Source organism: Mustela erminea, chromosome 14 (genome assembly GCF_009829155.1).
Source record: "Mustela erminea isolate mMusErm1 chromosome 14, mMusErm1.Pri, whole genome shotgun sequence".
In the NCBI taxonomy this organism is placed as follows: domain Eukaryota; kingdom Metazoa; phylum Chordata; class Mammalia; order Carnivora; family Mustelidae; genus Mustela; species Mustela erminea.
The window spans coordinates 6,451,037-6,467,966 of record NC_045627.1 but is presented as its reverse complement, the minus strand read 5'-3'; the positions used below and the strand labels follow the sequence as shown (position 1 = coordinate 6,467,966).

At 39.5% G+C, this 16,930-nt stretch overlaps 1 protein-coding gene across 5 annotated transcripts in view; it reads left to right on the top strand.

Annotated features, from left to right (window-relative positions):
* TARBP1 (TAR (HIV-1) RNA binding protein 1) overlaps positions 1–16,930 on the top strand; it is an 82,151-nt gene that overhangs the window by 7,365 nt on the left and 57,856 nt on the right. For 3 of the 5 annotated variants that reach the window (XM_032311824.1, XM_032311823.1, XM_032311826.1), the window contains exons 3-10: positions 759–828; positions 2,658–2,806; positions 3,591–3,643; positions 5,347–5,444; positions 8,240–8,375; positions 8,926–9,079; positions 10,207–10,296; positions 15,412–15,553. In XM_032311824.1, the coding sequence (XP_032167715.1) occupies positions 759–828; positions 2,658–2,806; positions 3,591–3,643; positions 5,347–5,444; positions 8,240–8,375; positions 8,926–9,079; positions 10,207–10,296; positions 15,412–15,553 (892 nt within the window). The remainder of the gene's footprint in view (positions 1–758; positions 829–2,657; positions 2,807–3,590; positions 3,644–5,346; positions 5,445–8,239; positions 8,376–8,925; positions 9,080–10,206; positions 10,297–15,411; positions 15,554–16,930) is intronic. The other 2 variants (XM_032311827.1, XM_032311825.1) reach the window with 1 other exon arrangement.

The following is a 16,930-nucleotide window of genomic DNA, read 5'->3' as shown; positions in this document are numbered from 1 at the left end:
TCTGGTCTCCAGAGTTTCTGATTCAGGAGGTCTGGGGTTGGGGCCAGGAAGTCAGGTGTTTCTCCAGTTCCCAGATGATGCCTCTGCCGCTGGGGCAATCACTCCTGGAGACCCAGGGTGGTGCAGGGCCTCCCGTCTGTCAGCTGCAGACCTCTGAGGGTCTTGCTGTCCCAGTACTCATTGTTAGCTAGTGTGCACTGGGCCTTGTTCGTGGACTGAAAGAATTACTCACTTGCTAAATGTACATGAGGAATAAAGAAAGCATTTCCAAATTCAAATACACTTTTCCAGTTTTCCTTTATCAGTAGATACATAAGACTCCATAATTTATTAGAAACTCTAATTTACCTACATTTGCCTACAGTATTCTGGCCCTACTCTATACATGTGACCTTGAACATCCTTTGAGTGCGTCCAGAGAATTTTTTTTGCCCTCTTTGTAATGTGTTGGTATTATCAGGCCTGCCTATTTCCCAGGGAAGTTGAGGATTACATGACATAACGCTTTATGATAACACTGTACAAATGTGACGTTACTGTCACCATATTCTAGGTCCTGCTCATTAGCTTTGCCACACACAGCCTCGTAGCCGGAATTCATAGGATATAAAAAGCGGAAAAATCAGGCACCTTCTGCGTAGTAGGGCTACTATTGTACAGTAGATGAAAATAAGTTTCATCTGAATTTTTGAAGTTTATCTTAATTTTTAAAGGTTTTTATTTCATATGTTTTTTGTTGTTGTTGTTTTTGTTTTCAGATCCACGTTATAAAGCCAGTTTTACCAAAGCTAAACAGTCTGTTTGAATATGCAGTGTCGGAGGAAAACGGTAATGGCTACTTGTATTTTGATTTGTATAACGTTTATAGCTTTTTTCCTCCTTGATTTTGTAAATAATTCAATGCATTATAGAGAATCTGGAAGAATCTTCAAAGTGTAACAGGAGATATGCATTTGCCGCCACCAAGAGAACAGCTGTTCACATTCCAGATTCGTGCCTTCCGGACTGATGGTTCCTAACGTTCTGGCTTATCGAGCAGTGTGTCCAGATGCGTTTACCTGTATCCTGAAGTAGGCTTTGAGAACATATCTTTAAATGCGCAGTTTGCCGTAATTTAGCGATATGGTTAATTTTGTAAACTTCTAATCACGGAGCATTTGAAACACTTACAGAAGGGGAGGAATAAGTAAAGCGAGCCCCACCGCTCAGCTTCAGCAGGGACCAGCCCATGGCCGGCCTGTGCCTCCACCCTCTGTACCCTCCCCCACCCCCTCTGCCCGCCATGGAACCTGAAGCACACCCCAACCCCCACAGCAGACTGTTGTCTGAAGTCATTTGAGTGTGCACCCTTCACAGATGAGGGCTCTTTAGGAATGTTTTGATGAAGGTATATTCTACATTTTTCGTGATGTCTCTTTGGTATTATATATTAACTGCTCTCCATTCTTACTCTCTCTCTGTTTCATTGTTCATTACTTTCTTGGGATTTCAGTTATTATTCTAGATCTTGGACTTCTAGGAAGATTCCAAGATACAATTTTAAGTGTGGCTGTTAAGCCTTTAATCAGTACTGTGTTTTGGGAGCTTCTTGAGAGAAATAGAAAGAAACTGGAGCTTCCTAACATTATTTCATGAGACTGGGCTTGTATCAACAAAACAGCTAAATGTAGTTTTGTGTGTTTGGTTTGCATATGAATGATGAGCTGCTGCACTATCGTGTTTACCCACGAGAATTAACCTGGGTAAATGGATTTTAGTGCCAACTCCAGATAATTACAGCTTTAATAGTTTGACCCCTCAGGAGCTGAGCTTTCTCCAGTAAGTCCTGTAGTTGTTTTCTGATACAGTGGGGTTTTTCATAGACTCTCTCGTCCCCTGGGGCTAGAATTTAATTGAATCCTGTTGTGACTTCACTTATGCATTTACTAGTAAAATGATTCTCTTATTACCACGTATTGCCCACAGCTCTTGGCAAACCAAATCAAATAACAGTGACAGGTTTGGAAAAACTGCCATTGCCAAAGCATTGAACAACCAAGCATGTTGGTGTGAATGACAAATAAAGGACCAGTTCATTTCTAGAATGCCGTGAGTTAAAAATGCTGAGTCAATTTTTTCTAGAAGAATTAAAAGATATTTCAAAAGCGTTAAAAAAAAAATACCTCTGGGGTACATATTTATTCCCTTTTGGGTTTTTCCCCACTCATTTATATATTTAGTGGAGATTCACTTAGGGTCCAAGATATGTTAAGTGCTAGGGATAAAGGGGTGAGATAGTTTTTCAGTAATTTTTGTCTCTTTTCCATGAGAAAAAAAAAAGTGGTAATGATAAGTTCTAGGAAGGTACTGAATAAGGGATGGAAATGGATATATGGGGAGCGGGGCTGTCGGGGCAGGCGCACCTCAGGAGGGAGTGCGGAGCTGAGACTGCAGCGTGTGAGGGAGCCCTGAGCTGGGACAGCTCGGCGAGGCCGAGGACCCGAAGGCCCAGTGTGGCCCAGGGTGGTGGCGTCAGCCTCGTTCTCACAGTCGCTTCATGCCTCATTCAGATTTTTGTTCTGAGAGTATGAGGAGCCAGTCAGGGGTATTAAGCAGAGGAGCGACAGTTTCAGATTCCCGTGGGATCCGTGTCAGCGTCGCGTGGTGTGTCTCCACAGGGTGCTGGCTCTTTCACCCCTCCTGGCACATGTGCATTTATAAAAGAATGTTCGAAAGTGAGAATAAAATCCTGACCAGAGAAGGTGTCATCCATTTTTTGGAGCTGTATGAAACAAGGAGTCTTCCGTTTGCACCAGAGTTTTCTGAGGTAATGACAGCCTTTTTCTTCCCCCTTGCTCCCTGTGTCAAGAGATGAGAGGTGGGGGCACCTGGGTGGCTCAGTGGGTTAAGCCTCTGCCTTGGGCTCAGGTCATGATCTCAGGGTCCTGGGATCGAGCCCCGCATCGGGCTCTCTGCTCAGTGGGGAGCCTGCTTTCCTCCCCCTCTCTCTCTTCCTGCCTCTCTGCCTAATTGTGATCTCTCTCGGTCAGGTAAATAAATGGAATCTTTAAAAAAACAAAAAACACATGATCTATATTAAAAAAAAAAAAAAAAGATGGGAGGTAAAGACATTTGTTGCCTCTCTACAAGGGCGCTCTCAGAGCAAGTGAGCTTTTATAGATGAGCATAATGATGCTGTTTTCCCAGCGCTTTTCACTTGCTTTTTTGACCCAATACCTTGTCATATTTTTGAGGATAGAATTTTTTCCCGTTTTGTTTTCCAGACACAGGGGCTTACGTTTTCTCTTGAATATCTCTTGTTTTTCTGTGTCACTATACTTATTTTCCTCTGTGTATTTCTCCTTTGGGCTCCTTTCTCCTTGCTGGCCCTCTCTGATCTCTCTTCCTCAGTTTCCATCAGGTGGTTACTTGGTTGTGGCAGTGGAATTACGGTCCCTTCCACGATGAGCCCCGAGTTAGCCTACAGTGGAAGAGATCAGCTTTGCTCAGAACAGCTCGTCTGCAGTCCTGTTGATATGCAGCTAAAGCAAGCCGACTTCCCAAAGTTGCAGCTGTAACTGAACATCAATCACATTTTTTTTTTGTTTTAGTTTATTATTGGACCATTAATGGATGCACTTTCGGAGAGCTCTCTGTATAGCAGGTAAGCAAACATTGTGTTATCCAGCAGCCATGTAGTAATATGTCCTCGATACAGAAATGTCATGTGTTCATGAAATGTGACCAGGCTGTTAATGCATTTGGTACATGACATGTGTACCGAACAGACATTCAGCTTTTTCTTACTATGAAGTCCCTTCTGTGTGTGTTCGTCTTCTTGCTCTCCTTCTATTGCTTGTATCACATGTTCCTTCTTTTTTTGTTCTGGTTTTCTTTCTCACCTTGAATGCTTCCACGCTTGGGGTTTATGGAAGGCATACCTCGCCAAGGTATGCCTTACTCTTCCTCTTGCTCTGATTCACACTCTCTTGGAAATGGTGGTGACTTTGGCTGACCAACGCTCTAAACGTTTTTTCTTTCTTTCTTTCTTTCTTTTTTTTTAAACTTTTTGTTTTGACTTAAAGAAAATTTGTGAGGATAATATTCCTCACATGTATTTCATCCACGTTCCCCCGATGTCACCATGTCATCGTGTCTGTTTAATCGCTCTTTCTCTCCCCGTGGGTGGGCGTTGGTTTCCCAGCTTTGTCTGCTGAGCAGACTTACCCACCTGTGTCTGCTGCAGGGTCTGTCTGTCCATCCATCCACCTCCATCCACGTGAAAACCCACAGGTTCACCTCTGTGGGTCTGATTCCAGTCCAATGCTGCAGAGCTCACTGACCTCGTGGTTTCCCCACTGACAGAGGCTGCCGTGATTGAAAATATGTCACTTCCTGCCCCTTCTCTGCAGGCAGTTAGATGGCGAGGATGGTTGTGCCACAGCCTCATTTTCTGAGCCTTCTCCATGCTCTCGAATTACCCCTTCAGAATGGTCCCCTGTCTCTGAACTTCAGGGATCTTTTGGACCCTGATGAACTAAATGTATACGTGCAAGTCTTCGGTTCAGTATCTCTAAACAGACAGGCCCCTCTCCCTCCGCCCACTGCCAGTTCCTTTAAAACTTTTTAAATTAGTTTGTGCTAAGTTTTACTAATATTTAATCCTATATAATAAGTATCAAAAGAGCATAGCAACACTTGATTTGCCAATTAGTTTTCAAATAGCTCAATACTATCGAAGAGTTCTGTGAAGCAGTTAGACAGCTGGAGAGCAGTAAAACCTACTCGGTGCCTCTCAAGGAGGCGACAGACACATTTATTATGAAATGCCTTCAGTTCCCTCACACTCTAATGTGTTCAATTAACAGATAATGTTCCTGGTGGAAACATATAGCAGGAGAAAACATGACTTTATAGACGTTGACAACTAAATGTTCTTGCAGAAGTCATTAATTACTCAGATATGTTTTTCTATGAATGAGATTTCTTTAATACTTAAAGATTTTAAATCGTTGGATTATGTGTTGGAAACAATAAAATACGACTGAAAATGATCACTTTTAGACTTTTTTAAGATGATGCTATTTTAGCAAGATTCATAGTGTGTGTCAGGGGAAGTATCATAAAAAGGAAATCTGCATCTACTTAGTATGTTATGATATTAACTCATGTCTGTTTTCCTAGAAGATCCTGATGTTTTTGTATTCAGAAGGATCTTCAGAATTTCACTGATAACTAAAATGCAGGTTTAGAAAAAGATGATCTGATTGTTGTTGAAAGACTTTTGAGCCATAGGTTACTTAGTTTCGGTATGCTTACTTGTAAATTTTAAATACTTTTTTTTTTTTCCCCCTCATTTGTCTATAGGTCCCCAGGCCAGCTGATAGGAAGTGGTTCTCCACTGGGATTGAAATTACAGAAGTTTTTAGTCACTTATGTTTCTCTTCTTCCAGAAGAAATAAAGAGTATGTGTCAGTAAAAAAATTTTTAATTTATTAGCTTTAAAATTTTTAATATATTGGTGATAAGCACTATCCTATGACTATAATAATCAGTACTTCAAAATAGTTTTCTTTTTCTGGAATATACATGTTTTTTTCAGATCCATACAGTTGTTCATTGTAGTTGGGTACAACTTTTGCCTTGACACATAACACATATTGCCAGTCTTGGCTCGAGGAGCGTGGAAGTCATTTTAGAACGTGTGCTGCTGTTGGCCATCTTTTCTAGTTTTCCCTGTTTGCTTCCCTAAAACTAGTAAAACTGGTTGAAGAAAGAGCGACCTGGGTTCAGGAAAAGGTTGGAAACAGAATATCCATTGTGGCAAAACTGCCCCACTATAGACAGGAACTTGACAGGTAGAAGAAAAATACTCCTGCTTTATCTAGAACTTTTATCTTAGAAATACTCACTTCTTTGGATTGGTGATTTATCTTCCTTTCTGGTGAGTTAAGTTGGTAAGCAGAGAGCAACACCAGTGTTATTTTGTTAGTTGAGCAGCAAAAGGACTTAACTCTACTTCCTGGGTCCTTTCTTCACTTGTGGCTTTGTGGCTCATAAAGTGACACTGGGTATGAAACAGACACACATTTCCTTTTGTATTTTGTCTGCAAACAGGGTGAAACAATGACCAACAGTAATGTCTGCTCAGAAGTCAGGGATAAAAAAAAAAGCAAAAAGGTGATTCTGTGTATCCCAACTTTAGGTTTCTAGAAAATTGGCTCATTCGATTACTTTTTTTAAAAAATTAGTTCGTGGAGAAGATTCTCTCAGAAGTTCTGTAGTTTGCCAGAAGACAGAAGCGTATGAGTCTGGGGATTGCTTTGCTGACCATGTTGGCCCATCCCAGGTCAGCAGTGCGGAAAGAGGGAGGGTGCTGGGAGCGCCCCGAGGGTATGGGTGCCTGCTGTCCTTGGCCATGGCCAGCATGCAGTGGACGCTTGTAAGTATGTTGAACAAATGTGAAATGGAAGCGTGGCCATCCTCATCTTCCCTGTGCCGTGAGTGAGGCATTAGGCAAAGTGGAACTTAACTAGTCCAACAGAAGAGAAGGCAAGTACAGTGTTTACTCAGTTTTTTACTTAGTAGATTTTTCAGTCAGCAGTTTCCAGTGAGTATCTTAAATGTTTTGTGCTAGGTATTTGGAAGATATAAAATATATTTTATATATAAAATATAATTAGATAATATAAAATATTGTTTTATAACTATACATAAAATAAAACACAAGCTCCTTTCAGGAGCTTCCAAGGATTTCTTGGGTCATTCTACAGTGATGATCAGAGGAAACAGACATTTCACTAATTATGTGACTTGAGGGTCTTTAAGAAGTCACTTACTAGCAGAGAAGGCAGAACAGAGAACCTTACCTTGGTATCTCAAGATGGAAAATTAGTGACCAGATCCAGGGTGAGTAAGAAATGGCATATGTGATCTAATGTTACTGTACGCAGATATGAGAGGCCATCTATCATCAGTAATTCTTACCCTGTTTTTTTTTAACCTCTCCCAACAGAGGACTGGTTTCTAACACTAGAAAAAATTGCTCTTACACTTTAAACTTTTTCTTTTTTTCATAGCTGTGTGGTTATAAGAATCTCTGCAATATAGTAGAGTATGTATTTTATGGGGTGAGATTGAAGTAGCACTGATTTTATTTTTCCCCCAACAGGTTTGTTGAGCTAGAATTCACAAACCACAAAACTCGTCCTTTTAAAGTGTTTCTTTCATTGGTTTTCCGTGCATTCACTAAGTTCTGTGACGATCACCACTAATTCTAGAATATTTTCATCACTCCCAGAAAGAATACTTTTACCACCCATCACCGATCCCTTTCTATTCTTTCCCAACAGCTCTGTCAGCTACTAATCTCCTTCCTTTACAGATTTGCTGATTCTAGACATTTCCTGTAAGTGGAATCCTAGAATATGTGGCCTTTTAATTTATGTCTGGTTCATCAGCCGTGAACGAGTCATCCAGTAAGGACCCATGTTTCAGTATTTCATTCTTTTTTATTGCCAAGTAATACCCTACTGTACAGATATCACACATTTTATTTATCCGTTAGCAGTTGGTAGACATCTGGAAAATGCTACACTGTGAATATTCACGCACAAGTTTTTGTACGAACACGTGCTTTCTGTTCTCTTGAGTGTATGCCTAGGAGTGCAGTTGTTGGCTCCGATGGTAGTTCTCGGTGTAACTCAGTGTAACTGTCTTGGTGTAACCGTTTTCTACACTGGCCATGTTGTCTTGCGTTCCACCAACAGTGTACGAGAGTCTAGTTTCTCTTTCCATGCCAGCACTTGTTAGTGTCTGTGCTTTTGGCGAGAGCTGTCCTCATGGATGTGAAGTTCTATCTCTCTTTTTTTTTTTTTTTTTAATTTAAATTCAGTTGGCCAGCATGAGTTCGCCTCATTAGTTTTTGGTGTAGTGTTCGGTGATTCATTAGTAGTGTGTGACACCCAGCACTCATCGCCACACCTGCCCTTCTTAATGCCCATCACCCGGTTACCCCATTCCCCCACCCACCTCCCCTCCAGCAACCCAGTTTGTTTCCCGGAGCCCAGAGTTTCTCCTGGTTTGTCTCCCTCTCTGATTTCTTCCCTTTCCGATTTCCCTCCCTTCCCCGAGGATCCTTTGCGCTGTTTCTTAGGTTACACGCATTGTTTTCAATTTGCATTTCATACCTGCTGACGGTGCCCAGCAGCTTTCCATGAGATTCTTGGCGAGAGTGACATTTTAAAACCTTCTCTTTCAGGTAGTTTCCTACTAAAGTTTATTCAGAAGATGACAAGCAGACATTGGTGTGCCATTCCCATTTTGTTTCTGTCTAAGGCTTTGGCAAATGTCCCAAGATGTAAAGCCCTGGGTATAGAAGGGCTTCTTGCTCTCAGGTAATCTACTCTGTGTTCACACACGTTCGTATGTTCACATAGGGTCGTCTGCAGTAACTTCCCGTCAGTAAATTTTGTTTTCCCCTCTGCTTTAGCCTATAGTGAGTCGTTTTAGTTAATATTGGCATTGGGATGTGAGCGTGCTCTTTTGAGCTCGTAATTTGGTATTGAGAAGTAAAAAGTTAACTTACATGGTTGGACTTATTTTGTTTTATGAATTACTAATTTAAATATGTGCCACAATACATGCTATTGGATTTTGATAATTTTAAGACCCGGCCAATAAGGTTTTCTTACATTACATTGATATGCAGAAAACTAGAGATGAAAATATCAAACAGTAATAATGATTGCAAAGATTTTCAAAAAATGTAAAACTCTTACTTTAATAGTATCTTTATTTACAGTTTTTTGGAAGAGATGTATTTCATATTAAAATCGAGCTCTACCAGAGAGACCTTAAGGAAATAATAGCTTTGAAAGTGTACTGACAATGACTCTCTACATTCGGAGTTGTAGAAACTCTAGATGAGATTGTCAGTATTTACAAGTTACCAGAACTGTCTTTGGGAATATGGAAATGCACGTTTCTGTTTTCTGACGTCAGGGACGTTCTGCAGCGCACAATGATCACCCACCAGATCCTGCTGAGAGGGGCCGCGCAGTGCTATCTTCTTCAGACAGCCATGAATTTAGTAGATGTGGTAAGTTGGTCTTTTACTCAGGATACTTCAGTTTATGAGTCTTTCTCCATGAATAAGTGTGCAAAAACGTGTCAACGGAGCCGTGGGTCTGTAACCAACTTCCCTGGTAGACAACAGTTCACACGTAGGGACAGCTTATTGCTGGCGGAATTAAACCTGTCTTGGGTGAGTGACTCCCCTGGGACAGGACCCGTGGAAGCTTTTGCCTGATTTCCTCTATACTTTTTCTGCACATCTTCCCAAAAATTGATCTTCAAGAAGTCTGTAGTATCTTTTGTTTTTTACAGAGCCCCTTTGCTACTATTGCTGGGAATAGGGGTCAGCAAACTTCTGTGAAGGGCCAGAAAAGTCCTTTTTTAAGTTCATGGTATCTGTTATAATTACTTAAAAGCTGCCATGAATAGTTTATAAATAAAGTGGCTAAAATAAGTTAAAACTTTATTTACAAAAGAGCTGAGTGGTTTTGCTGACACCTGGCCTAGAGCAAGGTATCTTAACTCAAGATGTACAGCCTTAAGGGAATGAAAAGACTTCTGTGGTTTTCAGAAGGCTGGGGGTTATTTTCATGGCTTTGAAAGTAAGCTTCACTTTTCGACTTAAGTAACTTATCGAATGTGTTTGTTTTTGCTTTTAGACTCTGACCATCTTGTCTCTAAGACAGTAATCTTTTTTTTTTTTTAATAAGATTTCATTTATCTATTTGACAGAGAGATCACAAGTAGGCAGAGAGGCAGGCAGAGAGAGAGGAGGAAGCAGGCTCCCTGCTGAGCAGAGAACCCAACTCGGGGCTCGATCCCAGAACTTGGGGATCACGAACTGAGCCAAAGGCAGAGGCCCCAACCCACTGAGCCACCCAGGCACCCCTAAGACAGTAATCTTGATCGTAAGGAACATAGACTTAGAAAATAATCTTTCACTTTATATACTAACATATTGATTGCTTGTAGTCAGTATCTTTTCTAAAGTCAAATTTTTTTTTAAAAAGCTTTCTTTTGATTTAACTAATAATATTCTACTTTAAGTGGTATGTTAACTTGCTTTTACAGTGATTTCATTTTATTAAAAATTTTTAAAGGAGTCATTTTTTTAAACTGCCCTGACACCGTCCCTCTCTTCCTCCCTTATAGGAGAAGGTGACCCTTTCAGATGTTTCAACTTTTCTCATGTCTCTGAGACAAGAGGAGTCCTTAGGACGAGGAACCTCACTGTGGACAGAGGTGACATGGAAAATAATAATAATGTCTTTGAAAAGTCATAAAAAGTTGTTTTCTAACTGAACTCACTAGTCACTTATGTAAAATATAACCTTTGTTACCTACCAACAGAGGTTTTTAAATATTGTGTATTTGCTTTGAGTGAACCTAAGTAATCATGCTGCTGAGACTCTTACAGGGAGACTGGACAGTGTTTGGGATAGAGCAGACTTAGAAGAGAAAGGAAGCGCTCGTGGGCAGATTGCAATTCTGGATGAGATAGATCAGAAGTGAGGAAGACATTAGACTCAAAAGCAACGACACGGACCTCCTCTTGCTGTTTTTTTTTTCTGTCTGTCCATGGCACTTCATCACCCAGTTGCCCGAGTCTGACATTTTGGTAATTGCTGATTCTTCCCAACTTCCTGCATCAAACCCATCATGAAATCCTACACGTCCTTCCTCTTCTGGAGAGTGGAGACCCTGCGATGGCTCTGCAGGCCCCTGGCCTCACAGGGCTGCTCTTCTGTGTGGGGTCATCAGGGGTCTGTGTCCTCCCCTCTGGAGCTCTGGTCACGCTATTCCTGTTGGCTCTTACCCCTCGCAGAGCTGGTTGGATCCCAGTCTGTGTCCATTGCAGGTTCTGTGGTTTTTGAGGACAGGGAGCTTTTTAAAAAAGAATTCTATTTCTCCACTGCTTAAGAGATCACAGAGGGCATAGATGTGATTATTTCTTTTTGAAGGCAAGTCCGGGGCCGCTGTGTGGCTCAGTGGGTCGGGGCCTCTGCCTGGTCCTGGGATCGAGCCCTGAATCGGGCTTTCTGCTCAGTGGGGAGCCTGTTTCCCTCTCTCTCTCTGCCTGCCTTTCTGCCTGCCTGTGATCGCTGTCTGTCAAATAAATAAATAAAATCTTTAAAAAAACAAAACAAAGTAAAAAAACCCAGAAGGCAAGTCCGTCTGGAGGCACAGAGGGAAACAAATCAGCTTGAACCGTGTTAAGATAATTCAGGTGGGAAATCATAAGGGCATAGAGTAGTAGGGTAATGGAGGGAATGAAGACAAAGAAAATCGGGGTCTTTAAAAATGAGAATTTTAATTTCTTAATCATAATGTGTCAATTAGGTGGAGTCTGAAAAATAGAGAACCATATAAAGAAAATAAAAATCACCTGTGATGTCTACAATCAAGCTAAATCCAGATTTTTTTGGCTTAATTATTAAGTTTTTCGGTATACATATTCTCAGTCTTGCTTTCTCACTATATAGGCTTACATTTAAAGTGATAGATTAACATGTATGATTTTCTAAACAAAGCAACCGTTATACTGTTCGGAATTTTATTTTTCATTTTCACATACGTTTGAACATTTTAACGTGTTGCTAACTCTCCACTATGTAATATTTAAAAATTCAGTCGATGAAACATTTTAGAATTTATTTAATCAGTTCCTTTTGTTGGACATTTGTCTCAGATCTTAACATTTCATCTGGAAATACGTGCTGCTAAAAGATAAAGACTTTGAAAGGGCCTAAATAGGCTCTTATCACACCTACAAATGTTAACGATCATTTCTCAATTTCAAATATTTGGTGTTTAACTTGCTCCAGATGTCCAGTATATGTGTTTGTTCTTTGCATTTTGTTCATATATTTGGCTTTAAGTATTCAGATGAGGTCTGTCATTGCATTGATAGGTCTAGTTTGCAAATTGTGGTTAATCTGGTGTGTGGCACAAGCTGTGAGGTATCATTGAGAAAGTGCATGTGGCGATGTTTCAGACGATGCTTGGTCCCCACCAAGTGTAAGCACGCTCTGCCGTTACGGTCTTGCCCCCTCGACCAGCCAGATGTTGTCTTCTTGTTGGTCAGCAGGCAGCCCACTTAGATTTCCTAATTTGCTCTGATTTTCTCTCTTCTCTAATTCAGTAACTTGTCTTCATGTTTTTCCTTCTTTTTAACTTTCTCTTGGTATGTTTGCTTATCTCTTTATGTCTTCCTCGTTTGAAAACTATTTATTGGACACCTTATACACCACAGTCTCTGAGCTGAGTTTTGGGAATAGAAGGTCAGTGAGATAAACATGGCTGTCGTCTTCAGGAAGCTTACGTCTAGTGGTTCATAGCTGAACCCAAACTTTAATTCTTTGGTTTAAAAATAGAAGCAAATATATATATCCCCTAGTGTGGACTTGGCTATAGAGTCTAACTTGCAGTGTAGTAGTGTTCTCATTATTGTGTAAATCTCTATATGTTGAATCATGTAAGATCACTGATATTCAGTCCCTTTTAACCCGAGGAAATGGCAATTTCATCTAGCTCCACCTAAGTAGGTTTTTAAATTAACAGACTTTATTTTTCAGAGCAGTTTTAGGTTCACAGAAAAATTGAACAGGAAGTACAGAGAGTTCCCACACACCTCCTCACCGCCTCTGTTACTAAAATCTTGTACTAATGATTGATGAGCCGATATTGATACATGATAAGTAATGTCCATAGTTTACATTCGAGTTCGCTCTTTTTGTTGTATATTCGATGGACTTTGACAAACATATAATAACATGTACTCACCATTATGATATCACACTGGTTAGTTTCACTGCCCTAAAAATCCCGTGTTCCACCATTTTGTCAGTCTCTTCTCGCATGCCACACCCGCCCCCCAACCCTTGGCAACCCCTGATGTTTTCTCTGTGTCCATGGTTTTGCCTTTTCCAGGATGTGGTATAGTTGGAATCTTACACTATGAAGCGTTTTTGGATTAACTTCTTTCACTAAGAAATATACATTTACGGTTCTTCCACATTTAAGGTTCTCCCATGGCTTTTCATGGCCTGATAGCTCATGTCTTTTTATCCCTGAATAACATCCTGTTTTCTGATGTACCACTGTTTCTTCATTTACCTCCTGAAGGACATCTTGGTTGTTTTTAAATTCTATCAATTATGAATAAGGCTGCTATAAACATGCACATGTGGATTCTTGTATGGACATAAACTTTCAACTCATTTGAATAAATACTAAGGGGCACAGTTCCTGGATTAGATATTAAGAAAATTTTCAGTTTTTTAAGGAGCTACCAAATTGTCTTCCAAAGTAGGAGGACCATTTTGCATTCCCACAGCACTGAAGGAGCGTTCCTGTTGCCCCGTGTCCTTGTCAGCTTTTGGTGCTGTCCGTGGTGTGGACTTTAGCCATCCTGTGAGGTGTGTAGTGGTAGCTTGTTTTAATTTGCAATTCTTAGGGACCTGTGACATTGAGCATCTTTTCATATGCTGTTTGCTCTTTATATATGTTCTTCGGTGAGTTGTCTGTTTTTATCTTTTGCCCATTTTTAAAAATCAGATTGAATGTTTTCTTAATGTTAAGTTTTAAGAGTTCTTTGTATATTTAGGAGACCAATCCTTTTCCAGATATGTGTCTTTTACAAATATTTCCCCCCAGTCTGTGGCATCTTCTCATTGTCTTGGCAGAATGCAAATAAACTTTTGAGATTTGCATTTTAATGGGAAATCAAGGGAATCTGTCTCCCAGAGACTGCGAGGTAAATGCCATTTTAAACCATAATTCTGACATGAAAACTCTTTGGAGAGAAAACATTCTGAATCCTGGGACAGATTTGATAGAAGCAGCAAGTATTAATTTGAGTTTACTTGTCAGTTTTGGTATAATAGGACGGTGCTTGTGAGAAATGCAGGATTTGTAAAACCTCATGCGTTTCATAGCAATAGTTAAGAAATGTAGTGTGGCCAGTTTGACAGAAATAACAAAGAAAAGGTCTATTCTGTCGAAAAGGTCTATTCTGTCAGTCTCCTGGCTGACCTCACTGTTAGATTTTACGACTCGGTAAAGACCAACGCGGAGCAGTTTCTTTACTGTTACTGAACTACTCGTTCGTTGGCAGTGATGGGATGTCAGTTTTAGTCTTAACGGATTCGTTTGTTCGTCAGGTTTGTCTCTGGTCAAGTGATGCATTATTGTCTCCTTGAATGTAATTTTGGTGAACCCCAATGCAAGGGATATTTTTTAAAAAATTCTTACTTTTTAGAAAGACTTACTTCATAGTTATTTGCTTCATATTTAAATTCATATGTTGAATTTGTAAAGTAAGAGATATGCTATAAAAAGAAAACTGAGGGGGCACCTGGGTGGCTCAGAGGGTTAAAGCCTCTGCCTTCGGCTCAGGTCATGATCTCAGGGTGCTGGGATCAAGTCCCGCATCAGGCTCTCTGCTCAGCAGGGAACCTGCTTCTCCATCTCTTTCTGCCTGCCTCTCTGCCTACTTGTGATCTATGTCAAATAAATAAACAAAATCTTTTAAAAAAAAAGAAAAGAAAACTGTGAACATAATTCGATTTCAAAACAAAATTCACAATTGTGATCAAAGATGAATTCTGTGACTTTTAGATTTGCAAATCTTCTAAAAAAGAACGAAGAAGGACTAGTATTCCTCTTTTAAGTTAATATGTTTTTAAAAAATGCACATGTGATAGAAAGTACACTTGTGAGGAGGGTAGAAACTTTAATTATAACTAATACAAAAACAAACATACCTTGTTTTAGTACAGGAAGCAGGAATAAATTTCAATTTTATTTTAATTTACAGTTGTAATTTGGTTTACATAATGTGTCATTTTTCACAGAGATGTTCTTTAGAAAATCTTACCAAAATGTGCACTATATATTAGGTATTTTAAAAATTCTTCCCTTTAAATGAAGTTTATATATTCATGTATAGATACACACACACATATATATACGGATACACATTTTTTTTTTCTGTCTGCACTCTCTGTAGAATTGTCATGACTAAATGTTCTATTACTTTGTTGTGTTGAGCTTTTTTTTTTTTTTTAAAGATTTTATTTATTTGAGGGGGCGGGGCATGAGCAGGGGGAGGGACAGAGGGAAAAGCACACTCCTCACTGAGCAGGAAGCCTGACCGGGGACTCTACCCCAGGACCTTGAGACCATGACCTGAGCTGAAGTCAGATGCTTATGTGACTGAGCCCAGCAGGCGCCCCTGTTGTGTTCACATATTTAAATTCAGTTTATCATGGAGGAAAGAAACTTGGCTTAGGGAAATCAGAAACCCTTTGCTCAGTTAGGTTCTTAAAATAAAGTAATGACTCTTTTCTTTCCTAGCTCTGTGATTGGCTGCGTGTTAATGAAAGCTGTTTTGGGCGAGCCTCAGCCTGTAATCCCACTGGACTTCCCGAGACACCATCTTTAAATGCTTATGTGAAGAACCTAGTTCAAGAGTATATTACATCACCTGCTGGGGAAAGTAAGTCTGAAGTCATTTATATGATTAACATCACCAAATTACTTCCAAAGAACTTTTAACTAGTTTTTCCAATCCAGATATAAGCTTAACCAAACATGTGCCAACTTACTGATCCCAGACTCGTACTTTCAGCCAAATAATGTAAAGAAATGGAATGTAAAAACACGTTTCCTAACTCGTACTTTATCTGGTCTAGGACTTGAGATGTTAAACTACTTCTGTATGTTTTAAGAAACCAGTAAATTGCCAGAATAGGAATTGGACAGAGACAAACTGATTCTATGATTATTGAATCTTCACGGGCTAGATACCGTGGATGTGTTCTTAAAGCCTCTGTAAGTGGAAGTATTTGTAGATAAATCACTGCATCTTTTGTGTGTTTGTTTTCAGAACATCACATGTAGTATAAACTCATGTGAAAAGTAGTTTTAGAGAAAAATTACATTTGAAAGGATGGTTTTGTTTTTTTCTTTTTACCAGATACTCAGTCAAGATCCATTTTCCAGCTTCTTTAGGGAAATGGGTAAGACTGCACTGAGGGAAGAACTATTAGCAGATTCATTAATTAGGGTTCTTTTTACATTTCTAATGCTTCTTCTTCATTAAAGCCTTTAGTTGATAATTTGCATCTTTGAATTTAACATGTCTTAAATTTCCCAGCTTTGTCTCAGACTGAGTCATTTTCATGTACTGATTTCTCTAACCTGATCCTAGAATAGGCTTTAAATGATCAGATAATTATTCTTCTGAAATACATGAGTTTATCTGTTTTCCTTCTTAGAACATTTCTCTTTCTTGTTTTATTCCCCTGTAATAAATTCTCTGTGCTGTTACTTGGGAGGATTCTTTTGTTAGGCCTATAAAAGTAAATAAATTTTCATCCCTACTAGACTAAACATAAAGTCCCTAAAATGTCTTCAGAACTTGTTTTGTAATTTAGAGTATATCAGCATCAGAGCTGAGTAAATATTCAAAATCATATGAAACAATATTTTTAGAATTTTTCTGTAATATTTCTAGGGCTTAAAATACACGGTTTAATAGGCTATTCTAAATTTTTAAAAAAATTAAAACTTGATTTTCGGTGCAAAAAATGTGTTGGTGTGTTTTAATATTTTTGTTTGACTTTTAATGCCCTTGGCCGAGTGCCTTTATAAAGTTTAATTACCAATTACTGGGGCAGTTTTCAGAGCAAGTTAATAAGTTCCAAAGCAAACAAAATTCAGCTTGAGTTTCTGAACGTAAAAGTACTATTCAGTTTTGTTTTTATATAGGGACTTAGTGGCCAAAACACTATTTTCAGTCAGCTTCTACATCTAAAGTAGCTTTTTCTCTGGGTTTTGGCATAGTTGGTGCAGATAGATTTTGCACTGTCGA